At 50.5% G+C, this 13,982-nt stretch overlaps 1 protein-coding gene across 3 annotated transcripts in view; it reads right to left on the bottom strand.

The window, feature by feature from the left end:
• PDE4B (phosphodiesterase 4B) overlaps nucleotides 1-13,982 on the bottom strand; it is a 196,249-nt gene that overhangs the window by 56,522 nt on the left and 125,745 nt on the right. For all 3 annotated transcript variants that reach the window (XM_074152140.1, XM_074152141.1, XM_074152142.1), the window contains 3 exons: nucleotides 5,813-6,007; nucleotides 2,917-2,953; nucleotides 2,740-2,810 (listed from right to left, as the gene is read on the bottom strand). In XM_074152140.1, coding sequence (XP_074008241.1) covers nucleotides 2,740-2,810; nucleotides 2,917-2,953; nucleotides 5,813-6,007 — 303 coding nt within the window. The remainder of the gene's footprint in view (nucleotides 1-2,739; nucleotides 2,811-2,916; nucleotides 2,954-5,812; nucleotides 6,008-13,982) is intronic.

The following is a 13,982-nucleotide window of genomic DNA, read 5'->3' as shown; positions in this document are numbered from 1 at the left end:
CGACCTGCCTCTGCTGAGCCTTTGAAAAGCCAAATCTTGAAATCTCTAAAAAACAGAAACTCCCCGTCAGGGACACCACGCTGCGGGCTGCGGCGCTTCCAGTATCTGGGGAGACGTGCTCCAAGGTATCTCCGAACCCTGCGCTGAGTTGCACAGACATGCCCTGGGGGGGGCCGGGGAGGGATGAACTCATATTCAGTAGGGTATTCCCCCGCCGCCAGAGCCCACAAAGGGAACGGCACCACTCCTGGCATCCTTGAATTACATCCCGGCTGTGCCTGTCCTGCTTTCTGCGGCAAGAGAGACCCAGAGATCTGGGTTTCGACAGCTCTGTCCCTTCTTAGCTCCCACCATGCTAAAGGGCACAGGGTTCCCTCTCTCTTGCCGGCGGGTGTTAAGAGGAGCAGGCGCCGGATGCTTTTCTGACCGTGTCCTGGGCCACATCTGCCAAACTCCAAACCCATTAATCATACTCTCCTCTTTTCCAATCAGGAAACTGTCTTAAAACCCCTGACGTTAAAAGTCCAAAAATTATGACTTCTCGTTGTTTTTTTTTCCCCTCCAGCCCTTCACATTCATATTTTCCAGCATTTCTGTAAATATGTGGGACAGCATCCTCTTCTTCTTTCTCGAGCCAGGAGGGGTGGAGGAGGAGGAAAAAAAGAGGGGAGAGGAGGGGCTAAAGAAAAGTGGAGATTCTCATGATCCCCAGAGCAGAAGTTTAAGTAAAATGCCACATATCATGAGACATATGATAAAATCATGAGCTGGCAGCAGGGCTGTAACCCAGCAGAGCTGTTTGGAAACTGCGCGGGAAGCTCCACAGCGCCTGGAAGCACATTCTGCCACGGACTTGGATGTTTGGTATCTAATGGTTTAAACACTTAACGACTTCTGCTTTGGCTGGGCAAATGACTTTATACCTCAATCAAATCTGGGAATGTTTTCAAAAGGACATTGCGAGATGCCTCTGTGTCCTACAGGTTACGCCCTCGCTTCCTTCCGGCCCCGTCCAATTTCAGATTCCTCATTAGGAACCACTGAAATGCTTGAGCTGTTCAAAAAAGAAAAACTTAAAAAAAAATAATAATAAAAAAGGAATCTATTTCAGCCATCTGTTTTTCTATTAACCTCCATCTTGGAATGCAGCGGTTCCTTCCGATCAAAATTTGCAAACTGAAATCAACGGGAGGAAAACCTCCCACCCGGATAAAATGCTGGGCTTTTATGTAAAGTACTGGATTTCTTTGGAAGGCAGAAAATGGAGTCCACGGTGGGCACCGAGGCGATGCCACTCAGGCATGCAGCAAGCCCACAGCATCCCAATGGAGTGGACTTCTGCACCTCAATTCCTTGGCTTCGGAAGCCAGTGGGACACTCGGAGCGAGCAACGCCTGCCGGTCCCAGGGTAGGATGGGTGGGCACGCATCCGCCGTCGCCAGGAACGAATGATGCTGGTTTCACGCACAACAGCCCTCCTGGGGCAAAACAGGCCAGCAAATGACGATGACTGGCTCACTATAAATAGCTGTGGGGAAACGGCAGTTCCGGACAAAGGTGTAAAAAGGGGTTTGTTGGGTTTCTTCTGTTCAGCAGGTAGAAAAAACAACATCCTCCTCTTAAGTTCAGAGCATCACCTTCCCCATTCAGTGCAATTACAGTCTCAAACAAAGCAAAGTAGGAACAAAGCACAGGCTGGTCCGAGCTGCAGGACCCACTGCCTGCCCCGCTGGGGAAACCCTCACTGTCCCCACAGCCTCATGGCTGGGGTTTCCTCCTTGGCATCTACCCTTTTCCCACGACCGTCTCTCTTGTGAAATGATGGTGGAAATACAGGGCAGCACCACAGCTTGACCAAACACCAACAATGTCTCTGCTCCAAGCATGGTCTGGAGACCATGAAGTCTTGTGAGAAGTGGCTGAAGGAGCTGGGGGTGTTCAGCCTGGAGAAAAAGAGGCTGAGGGGAGACCTTCTCGCTCTCTACAACTCCCTGAAAGGAGGGTGTAGCCAGGGGGGGTTGGTCTCTTCTCCCAAGGAACAGGCGATAGGACAAGAGGAAACAGCCTCAAGTTGCTCCAGAGGAGGTTTAGGATGGATATCGGGAAAAATTTCTTCACCAAAAGGGTAAAGAAGCATTGACCAGGCTGCCCAGGGCAGTGGTGGAATCACCATCCCTGAAGGTATTTAAAAGACAGATAGATGTAGTGCTGAGGGACATGGTTTAGTGGTAACTTGGCAATGCTAGGTCAATGGTTGGACTTGATGATCTTAAAGAGCTCTCCCAACCAAAACAATTCCATGATTCTATGGGCACCTAACAAACGCCTGGGCCAGCCAAAGCAGAAAACCGAGGAACATACTCCATCACATGCACCCAACACCCCCAAAAATACGTTGCACCCACCCAGGTTCCCAAGAAGAAACACACCCCTGCCTCCTCAGGCTCGCCATCCTTTCCCAGTCTCCCCAGTCACCCACCAGTCCTCCGCCCACGCCCCGGGCTCTCCCTGAGGTGAGGGAAGATGGCGGCGCCCGGCCGGCGGGCTGCGCTTTGGCGCCCCCTGGCGTCCCGCTCAAGAGACAGAGCGGGCCTGAGGCAGCGAGGCGGGAACCCGCGGCCGGTGGCGACCGAGAAGGGTCGGCGGCGACCGGGGGACCCGGTCGCCGCCGACCCTTCACGGTCGCCACCGGCCCCTGCTTCGTGTGAGCCGTAAGGGGGGGCAAAACGACGGGCTTACTTGTTGGAGGTGCCGTGCAAATTGGTGAGGAGGGTGAAGTTGTTCCTCACGCTTCGTAGGCTGGCCAGCACCTATGAGGGAGGCAAAAAGCGGAGAGGTTATCTTCGCCTAAAGGTTGTAGGGTTTTATTTTTATTGGGTTTTTTTGTTTTGTTTTCAGATCGAGAGGCCGACTCACCTGGGCGAATGGCGTGACGATCAGGTCGTCCCCATGCCTAGGGAGAAATGGAGAAAATTTACCTCAAAAAATTTACCTCAAACAGGCCATCATTCACCCCCAAAAGAGAACATTTTTACAGAGGGAGGTTTACCCCGTGATGAAAAAAAAAAAAAAACAAACAAAAAACGACCAAACAACCCAATGTTAACCCATGCAGCGTTTATTTAACACCACATAAAAATCTTGTTCCTAATGGAAAGGTCTCGCAGGGTATATCTCCAAAACAACCTGGCTGGAGCGACTGTTCGGAGCGGTAACACCAGGCAATAAAAGCCAGGAAATTCAAAAGTTAAGGCAGCACGCTCGCCCCGCGGTGGAAAAAATAACATAACGGTCCGGGGAAAGGTCATCTTTGAATTTCCTGGCTTTTGTTGATCTCTGCCACAGTCTTTAATGTTATTCAGACGCCGGGGTTTTTGTCCGGCTGTTTTCATCATGGAAGATTTGAGGAGAAGTTCTGAGAAAAATACATTGTCACTGTCAATGAGACATTTTTTTGGGCGATATTATATATAGCACGTGTGCGTATATGAAAAAATCCGGTGTGATTTACCTCACCGAGATGTGGCAGGGTAAACCATTGCTGCACAAGCGTACACCTGGTTGTGGCTGGAAATTGTGGTAGATTTAGATTAGATCTTAGAAAGAAATTCTTTGCTGTGAGGGTGGTGAGAGCCTGGCCCAGGTTGCCCAGAGAAGCTGTGGCTGCCCCATCCCTGGAGGGGTTCAAGGCCAGGTTGGAGGGGGCTTGGAGCAACCTGGTCTGGTGGGAGGTATCTCTGCCCATGGCAAGGGGTTGGAACTAGATGATCTTTAAGGTCGCTTCCAACCCAAACCATTCTGTCATTCTATGATTCTAAATCCAGGCAATGCAGTGCAGCTGGTGGTGGACTCCCGTACCATGTACCTACCATGGGAACCTCTCGAGAAGCATCCACCAGCATGGGACCCCTTCTAAGGGGTATTCTCCCTGGCTGTGCTGCCACAGAGCACAACCACTCGTCCAGACTCAGGTATGACCTCAGTGCTGTGTCCAGTTTTGGGCACCTCACGACAAGAAAGACATTGAGGGGCTGAAGCTTGTCTAGAGAAGGGCAATGGAGCTGGTGAGGGGTCTGGAGCACAAGTCTTGTGAGGAGCAGCTGAGGGAGCTGGGGGTGTTCAGCCTGGAGAAAAGGAGGCTGAGGGGAGACCTTCTCGCTCTCTACACCTCCCTGAAAGGAGGGTGTAACCACAGGGAGGGTTGTGAAGCCTTGGAAACCTTGGCAGAGGCTGCCCAGGGCAGTGGTGGAGTCACCATCCCTGGAGGTATTTCAAAGCCGGACAGACGGGGTGCTGAGGGACATGGGTCAGTGGGGGTTTGGTCAGTGCTGGGTTGGTGGTTGGACTCGATCTGACAGGTCCCTTCCAACCCAGACAATTCTATGATTCTATGAGGCTACATTTCCATAAAAGTTGTCTCAACACCGATGTCAAACCCAGGTCAGCATTGAGATGGCCTGGTCCCCTGAGCACTGCAAGAGCCTTGATGCCCACAGTAAATGGACACCTCTAGATACAGATCACCATGAAACCGGGGGAAACGAGGGTGCTGGGCACAGCTGGATGGGGCTCTCCCCACCCCACCACAGCTGCCTCCTCCACTGCTGGGAACAGGGGGCAATTGTTAAAACCCACCATTTACACAAAACACGGTATTTGCATAATTTGGAGTGGTTACTTTGTCTCTAGTAAATATTTACTAAATGTTGACTAACAGGGAGGGATATTCTCTTTCAGGGGAATTCTCCTGGTGGATCTCGCTAATATTTAGATTTCTATTTCATGACAAAACTTGTAGGGCTTTCATAACAGTTAAAACAAAGCTCATAAAAAGAGAGTTGTTGTTTTTTTTTTTAATAGCTTAATGGTCACTTTAAAACTTTAAACTGTGCCTTTGAAAAGAAAGGGGCTGCAAATCCAGGACACTCGTTTAAGCTCCACGCTCTGTGTTGTATTGATCCTCTCAAGCTCAGCCATCTGTCCCGGCTTTCTGCTGTCTTTTCCGCTCAGTTCCAGTGAACAACCCGTGACAGAAAACAGGATGGGGAAGAGTAGTACTGTAAATATAAGGACAGTCGTATTTTTATTGTCCAGGCTAATGGAGTGTTACCTGCTTAAGAAAAAGCAGGGATGATGTTAACCAGGCTCTGAGAACACACAAATAGAGTATAACGGAGAAAAGAGAGTGCAGAAAATCACTGACGGCTGGAGCGACAGGGCCCAGCGGGGACAGGGGGCAACTCACAGCGGTCTCTGCCCTAGGCACATCCTGGGCTTTACCCTGAAGTTAAACATGAATTCCCACCTGGAGAACTAGTACCAAGAAGGCTAATATTCAAAAATTCTCTATTATTTCAGGGTATGGATGTGAAAGCTCTTCTGCTAAATTATGGGTAAAAGGGGGTATTTCAGGGACGGGATGGGGAGAGGGAAGTCAGGGGAGGTTTAGGATGGATATCAGGAAAAATTTTTACAGTGAAAGGGTTGTGAACCCTTGGCAGAGGCTGCCCAGGGCAGTGGTGGAGTTGCCATCCATGGAGGGATTTCAAAGCCGGGCAGACGTGGTGCTGAGGGACATGGGTCAGTGGGGGTTTGGGCAGCGCTGGGTTCATGGTTGGACTTGATGATCTTAAAGGTCCCTTCCAACCAAGATCATTCTATGATTCTATGAAAAACACCCGTCCTGGGCACTCATGCTATGAAATGTGAGCACCACCCGTAAGCTCCTCTTAACAGAGCCCTGAGGATTACAGGAGGCCATGTAAAGCTCTTAGTTACTGGTAAATACGATGTCAGCTGAATTTCTGCTTACTGTTCGCTTGGGAGAGAAGAGTTCCGGGACATGGTCTTTGGTGATAAGTCGTAGTCGCTGTCGGAGCGGTAGAGGAAGGACTCCCTGCGCTGGCTGTGGCCCGGGAACGTGGTGTGCAGTACGAGTCCCGAGGAGGAGCTGGCCTGCGGGTCCAGCGGGCTGCGACCCGGCGACGGGCCATTTTCCACATCGAAGCTGCGAAGGAAACACACACCACATGTCACCTGCACCTGCCAAAAGGTGTTTTTCACTGCATGTGTCACCTTTGCATTGCCCACACTGTGTCATTTACTCAGGACAGGGGTCGCTAAGGCTACGTTTACCGGAGCTTTTCGCCGGCGTATCTCTACCGTGTGCAAGCAGGACTCTGCATTACCATAAAACATTTACCCCGGAGGCTTCTTTCCTGTCTACATCTGCTCCCTCTCCCTTCAGCCCGGATCTCTCTAAGCTCAGCACAGCTCTCAGCGTGAAGAGGCAGCAGCTGAACACCGTCACCCAGCTCTGCAGCTCTCCCCACGCGTCACCCCTGGCAGCTTTGATTTGCCAAACCCCACTCCAAGCCTTACAAGCACAACAGGGACTAAAGACGCCATGAAATGCCACCATCCGCCAGCCGAGCCCTGTCCCCATCCGCTCCGGAAGCCAACTCTCAAAATCCTGCGGGATAGGCGAGGGCTTGGCAGATCTGCCAGCTGGATGCCCGAGTCTCTTTTTGGCCACAGTTTACATCTTGGCCACTGGAGATAGGAGTTCAGTGAATTTCCAACAGCCTGGGCTGCAAAATGGAGGACTGTTTAAAAGATTTTTTTAAAAAGCCCCAAACCTCCTGTCACCATTTCCATTATACACCCACTTTCTTAGGGTTTCGTAACTTGGCTGCTGCAACTGGTGGCTGAAGTCACCCTGGACACTTTAGCAAGTGACACCCCTCGTAAACCCTGAAAATAAGCAGGTTGGCCTCCTTCGCTTGGGCATTTGGGTCTGATAGAAATACCAGATGTGTGACCGTGTCCCAGCGAAGCCAAGTGGAGTACGGGTGCGTTCAGTATGAGTTTTCTTGCCTTTGGAAGCCTGAGGCTTCATCTCACTTGCAGTGGGAGCTGAGTTCTCCTACCAGGGTACGTGCCTCTCTCCGTTCCCGATGTTCTCCCAATTTGCCTCCGCTTGCAAAATGTATTTCAGATAATTCCCCTACCGTGAGTCCATACATACACGCAGAGATTCAATACAGGTCCGCCGGGGGATAAATGAGAAAGGGAAAGCAAACAGCAAGGACGGCAGAAGGGAAGCACAGGTCTTGGGAGGAAATCACTGACGTGAAGGTGCCATCACTGAGCTCGACCTGAATTATTTAGACAACGAGGCTGCGGAGAACAAAAAACCGAGCAGACTCGGAATGAAGGCAGCCTCTCTCCTGCTCAGTGCCCTGACACCCTGAAGCATTAAGGCCTTCTACCTCCTGATCAGGAAATCTGATTAAAATCCAGATTTTATGGCGTAGCATGTTCATGGTTCTCTGCATATTGTCGGGAAGGACGCAGAGCAGGGGACAAACTCCCACCATTTAAAACCTGGGCACCAACTACAACCTCAGTCTTAGGTTCTGCAGAAGCATTTCAGGTTCCTGTATAATAAAAGTGAATGTTTTTCCTGGAGAAACACCAAACTGCACTCAGCGATGCAGGAGGGGGACGCAGGAGCTGCCCTGGAAGCAGCAGTGACGGTGAAACACAGGCTGCCTGCCCTTCCGCGCTCTTTTAACTTCATACAACAACCGCCGAATCACAGAACAATTTATCAAATATCAGTAATAACACATTGTGTGATTACATAGTTTGCTTGAGCAGTTATATTTATAACATAAATATTTCTTTACAGTTGTGTGGGTGCTTGGGAGGGAGCGGGTGCGCAGGCAGTTATTTTTGATGTCTCCAGAAACTACTTTCTGGAGTGGAACAATAAAAGACTTGGTCTCCTGGCAGTTACTCTGTTCCTCACGGCTGCAGGCAGAGGGTAAATACTTTGCTCTTGTGCTATTTGGTCCCACAAGAATTAAAAAAATGGATGGGAACATACATTTAATTGATGCGATTAAAAAAATGCGTAAGCAGCAGCGCAAAGATTTTTAGATTACTTGGAGACACAAAGGCAGGGCACCAGTCTCATACAGTACGCGCTGGAGGAGATTCTTTCAAGCATTTACTTACCCAACTGCCTAAGTACATCTTGAAACTGGTAATAGCTCAATTAATATTATTTTCTTTTACTCTCTATTGTCTGCTCTTTTACCAATGACAGCTTGAGTACACTTTATTTGTAGCCACAAAGTAATCAAGAGAAGAAACTCAGCTCTGTAACTATGGCATGTACAAACAACAGCCAGCTGATAATTAATCCATACCTATTCAGAAAATTAACTCTGATTAGTCAAAACATTCTATTGACAACCCTTCAACTGAGAACATTTAGTTTGCTGACACAAATGGAAATGCATCAATGAACTAAATCTGAGCATTTAGCTGAGCAGAGCTTCTTCAGGCTGTTTGATATCGTACCTGCTGCTCGCTGGGCACATCAGCCATGGGTTTGGGAGAAAAAATTAACACACACGGTTTTAAAAGTGTGGAAGAAGCGGAGGGAGGGAGGCGGGGGCAAGGCTGATGAGGGGATCTTCTGCCTTTGGAACAAGTTTAGTAAGAGGGAACTATCCACCAAAGATCTGGGTTTGCATAGTATACCTGGGGGACCTTCTAATGGCCTCCCAGTACCTGAACGGGACCTACAGGAGAGATGGGGAGGGACTCTGGATGAGGGAGGGGAGCCACAGGAGGAGGGGGAAGGGTTTGACACTGAAAGAGGGGAGATGGAGATGAGATGTGGGGAAGAACTTCTTTGCTGTGAGGGTGGTGAGAGCCTGGCCCAGGTTGCCCAGAGAAGCTGTGGCTGCCCCATCCCTGGAGGGGTTCAAGGCCAGGTTGGAGGGGGCTTGGAGCAACCTGGTCTGGTGGGAGGTGTCCCTGCCCAGGGCAGGGGGTGGCACTGGGTGGTCTTTAAGGTCCCTTCCAACCCAAACCAGTCTGTGATTCTATGATTCTAGTGTAGCACGCACAGCTTCTATGCCTCGAGGTAGGTGGAAGATACTCAAATCCTCTTCACTTTCCCTCTTGTAACACAAAAAATAACCTCTCTCCTGCAGAAATTCCCACCTAAGTCCCAGGGCTTTTCCAATACCTTTGGAGGACATGAACATTTTTGTAGCCCAAGATGGAAGAAGGGGCCAGAGGTGGAAGAAGGAGCCCTGATGCTCTGTGACCTGGGTAGAGGTTAAACCTTGGCAAAGGCAGAGTTCCTCAGGAAACAGTTTGCCTGAACTGTGCAAGTTTTCCAGATTTCTACAGCGCTTGCGGCTGATGCCGGGCTGAGCCGGAGACACTCAGGCTGCCTTAGAGAGAAGCCCGGAGGAGGTGACGCCCAGCTCGGGGTGTTGTGGCTGCCTCCAGCCAGCTCCTGGCCGCACGCTGCCCGTCCTCCCCATGCCAGCGCCCAGCACCGTGGATCACACCAACCGTTAATCCAGCTGGAAAAGCTCTTTTTCCTTTCTTTCCGCAAGTTCAGCGTTGCAGCCACGCCAGCCCCCTCATCTGGCTCTCCTTCCTTGGGCCCGATCCAGCATTCGGCCAAGCGTGTGCTCAGCTGTTCAGTTAACACAAAATTCCACCCCCCCCCGCCCCCCAAAACGTGAAAGCTAATCAGAATTTTGTAATTACGTCTACCAAGAGCATTTTATTTTCTGGACGTGGACAGGCACTCCCAGAGGTACAGCTGGCTGGGCAAGGTCTTCACCGGGGTGGCCAAAACCCAGGTCTAAATCTCTGCTGTCGTAGCTTTTTAAGTCAAACATGGGACACTACCTCCCCTGGAGGACCCAACGTCAGGAGAACGTGGCCTGAAATACACAGAGCAAGAGCTTAACCTTGTAGTTTTGAAATCTCTGCTGCACATCAAGTTCGCCGGTTGCTCTTGGTCTGTACAATAGCCCATCGGGAATTGTGTCCTCATAGGAAAAACATCCCCCAGACATTCGGTGAAATTGGTTAAGAATTGCAATTAGGTTGTAAAGTTGCCCTCTCGGAGCCGCATTTTTCCACTAATTTTGTTCACTAGACGCGAACTGACGAGCTCTGCTGGAAGAACTCAACCATCAGTGCGGCACCACGTCCAAAGTACTCCGCAGATTGCAAGGGTCCTCTCCAAAGCGTGCAGCACCCCATAGTCTCTGCGCAAGTGGAAAATAAAGCTGCGTTTGCCCAGCTAAAAACAAGGATGGCAAAGTACGAAGCACCACTACAATAACCTAAAGAAAAAAAAAAAGCTAAAATTTGCTTTGCAGTTCATCTTCAAGCCACAGCACTCGCAGCCAAGACACCTTCATTGTGAAACAACATTGGCCACCGGAGCACTGAAGCACTTGATCTGTTTATTCTCCAGTTGCTCCTCCCCAAGGATGTCCTACCAAGGGATGGTGGATGGAGTATCTCAGCCATCCACCGCGATGTGCCTCTTCTTTCCCTCACCCCCCACGCTGAACCTCCGCAGCTCTTCTGCACCAATGAGCACGTGGATGCCCAGCACGCTCAGGATGAAGTGGGCACTGCTGAGACTTACAATTGCGTTACCTACACAGAGAGGCTACAAGCCTGGTATCTAAGGTCCCTAGAAACCATTCAAGATAAGCTACACAAGTACCTATCTCCCGTGGGAGAAATCCTCTCTAAAAGCACGCCTTGCTCTATGGTCTGGATGGTGATGGCGTTTCTGGAGGCCACCAAGGGCTTCTAAGGAATCAAGCATGCTTGCAAAGAGCCAAAACCCGGCTCCACAGCATCTGTAAGTGAGAGGTGACAGCATCTGTATGGGATGGGCATTTTTATCCACCGACACAACTCAGTGGTGCAATCCCTGTGCCAGAAAACAACTGCAAATCCAAGACCTGACTGACAGACAAAACCGAGTCTCCTGAGGCCCTTCTGGTTTTACTGGTGGATTCAGGAACATGCAATTCATGAAGGTGGTGAGTGACACCCCTGAGATGAGGACATTCTCGGGGTTACTGACCACCAGCAGATGATGAAGAGGGGAATTTGGTGGACACGGAAAGCCACAAATCCAGGCTCTCCGTTTACTCGGTGGGACACGATGGAAGGTGGTGGTGGAGGAGAGGAGGTGGCAGGGTGGCTGCAGGGCGATTCTCAGCAGGGAAGGAGGTGCAAGTGAAAGGGCAGCCGCCTCTCCACCCCCTTTGTCCCTCTGCATTTTTTTTTATAAACCAGGATGACAATAAAGTGAAGAGCAGGGAAGGAGACAGCAGGTGGCAGGAGTTAGCTGCAGCTCAGACACACCGCTAAGGCGACGCTAGCTTTGGACCCATGAAAAGATACGATTTTAACAGGGTAAGGAAGAGAGGAAATACGCAATGGCAGGGCAGGAGAAATCACACTCAGCTGTAAAACACAGGGAGGTTTCACGCGTCAGTCTGCAAAAACAAAGAAAATCCATAAAAGCAAACCCCAGCTCTCCAAATTCTGGAGTTTTACAGTCATGACTGCAATTTCTCTACATTAAAAACAACAGCAGTCCTTTATCATGGGGGGAAAGTCCAACCAAGCCTGAGCAGGCAGAGGGATCCCTGCTGTGGGACTCCCCATTGCCCTCCTCGCCCCCACCCAGTGACGGGGCCGGCTCCCTCCAGTGTCCATGAGGACCCGTTCCCATCAAACCAGTCCTAAATCAATCCTAACACAGCCCTGCTCCTTCCCACAGGACCGCAACACCCTACGGAAACACGGCAGCTGCCAAGGTGTCCCGGCAGAAGATGATGCCTCCAACTCATCCAACAATGCAGCTTTCCAACTCTTTGATCTACCTCTGCAAGGGGGTGTCGGCACGAAACTTTTTGGTGGAGCAGCAATAAGGAAGAGAGAGAGCATTGGGAACGCGTTGTCCCTGGATTAGCGTTGCCTGCCAGCAGCCTTGGAACGGGGTAAGATTTGGCATAAAAACCAAAAAGTAAGATTGCGCCACGATTTTCATGTAATTCAGAGTCATTTGAATAGTCATTGCGAGTCAAACGGTTACCATGAGAGCTGTGCAGCCCCACAGTTTGTGTCTAGAGTCGCAATGTAAACCACAGACACATTTAAGTCTATCAAACCAGGCAGGCTTGTGTATTTTTTTTTTTGTTGTTGTTTCTGTTAGGAATTTACACTTTTTCTGAGGATGACAGCACCGACTCTACAAGAAGGTTCACCATCTGCTTTGCCTTCCCGGGCTCCTTCCTGAGGGCATTACTCCTGATCCTCTAACTACGGTACCACCTTTACGATGCTGTCAAATACGTTTCCAAAATAAGACTATTTCAGGAAGTTTGGGCAGACTCTGCTGATTATAAAGATCCTCTCGCAGTCGTTAGAGCCCCGCTTCTCACCAAGACATTCAGCTGGGGTTTTTAACACCATTAGCAATGAAAAATGCCGTTTCTTACATCTCCAGATCTGCACAGCCCCGACTGCTCCTCGCTGCCATCTAATTTTGTGCACCTGTTTCCCATTATCTGAACAGCTTGCTGGTTGTTTTTTCTCCTAAATAATCTTTTACATGGAAAAGGTCTGTGCTTGAAACCACCAGCACTTAAATGAGACAGGATGGGACACGCCAGAGCTGAGGACACCAACAGCCGACAAAGATGCCCTTGGACCAGCACAAGGCTCCATGAGACCGACTGCTCTCAGCATCGCAGGTATTTATGCTTTTTTTTTCAACCCCTCCTGACCTTCTCCCACCAAGGAGAACTCCCTCAAGGGCCTCTCAAAAGCCTTCAGATCCCCCTGCCAGGTTTGTCCCTCATGTGGCTCCCGACTCTTTGTCACCTCCGTGCCTCCTGAAATGCAGCCACCGCGTGTCACAGCTGCCTGGCACAGAAAACCCAGCAGCACGCACTTAAGTGTTTGCAATGTAAACTGTCATCAGCTGCTAAACATGTTATTAAGCCTCCGCATGTATCACAAAGCAAAAATATATGTTTATTTGACTCTTCTATCTCTGAAAATAGAAGTTCAAGTCTTCCTAGTGGCTCTCTTGTTCAACAGGCACAACAGAGGTGGAATAACCAGAGACCCTGGCCACAGCCCGCAGTCATGGACTGGACAGCACGACAGCCTGCTGTTGTGGAGGATGGGGCCAGCTCTGGAGTCCTCAGCACAGGCAGGACATGGAGCTGTTGGAGCAGGGCCAGAGGAGGCCACGGAGATGCTGGGAGGGCTGGAGTCCCTCTGCTGGGAGGACAGGCTGAGAGAGCTGGGGGGGTTCAGCCTGGAGAAGAGAAGGCTCCGGGGAGACCTTCCAGCCCCTTCCAGTCCCTCAAGGGGCTCCAGAAAAGCTGGGGAGGGACTCTGGATGAGGGAGGGGAGCCATAGGAGGAGGGGGAAGGGTTTGACACTGACAGAGGGGAGATGGAGATGAGATGTGGGGAAGAACTTCTTTGCTGTGAGGGTGGTGAGAGCCTGGCCCAGGTTGCCCAGAGAAGCTGTGGCTGCCCCATCCCTGGAGGGGTTCAAGGCCAGGTTGGAGGGGGCTTGGAGCAACCTGGTCTGGTGGGAGGTGTCCCTGCCCAGGGCAGGAGGTGGCACTGGGTGGGCTTTGAGGTCCCTTCCAACCCAAACCATTCTATGAATTACCCTGCCTTGTGCTGCTAAAGATTGACTCCAAGAGCCAGAGTCCAAGGCAGAGCTCAGTGGTGGTCCTCCCTTTGCAACCCAGGTCCATCTCTAGTTTTTTAAAGCCCTATTTACTATGAAGAGGCTCTTGTGCCACCTGCCTGTTCAGCATCTGCCACAATTACTGCCTGAAACTCTCCGTGTCTCACACATCAGGTCTCGGAGCTGTTAATTCTCCCCATGGCCCTTCTCTCACCAGCACTGGTGAAAGCACTAGGCTGCAGACTGATGCCATGCTGGAGCAGCCACTGGGAGATGGCCAGAAAAGTACAGGAGGGAGGTAAAAATGAGTTTGGATTTTCTTTTAGCACAGAGGGTTCCAAAAAGAAAAAAAAAAAATCATCTAATCCTTTTCGTGTTTACTACAGATAAGTAGCTTGACGTTATCCTGTAAC

Source organism: Numenius arquata, chromosome 8 (genome assembly GCF_964106895.1).
Source record: "Numenius arquata chromosome 8, bNumArq3.hap1.1, whole genome shotgun sequence".
Classification (NCBI taxonomy): domain Eukaryota; kingdom Metazoa; phylum Chordata; class Aves; order Charadriiformes; family Scolopacidae; genus Numenius; species Numenius arquata.
The sequence above is the reverse complement of the archived record's forward strand: the minus strand, read 5'-3'. Positions and strand labels throughout refer to the sequence as shown.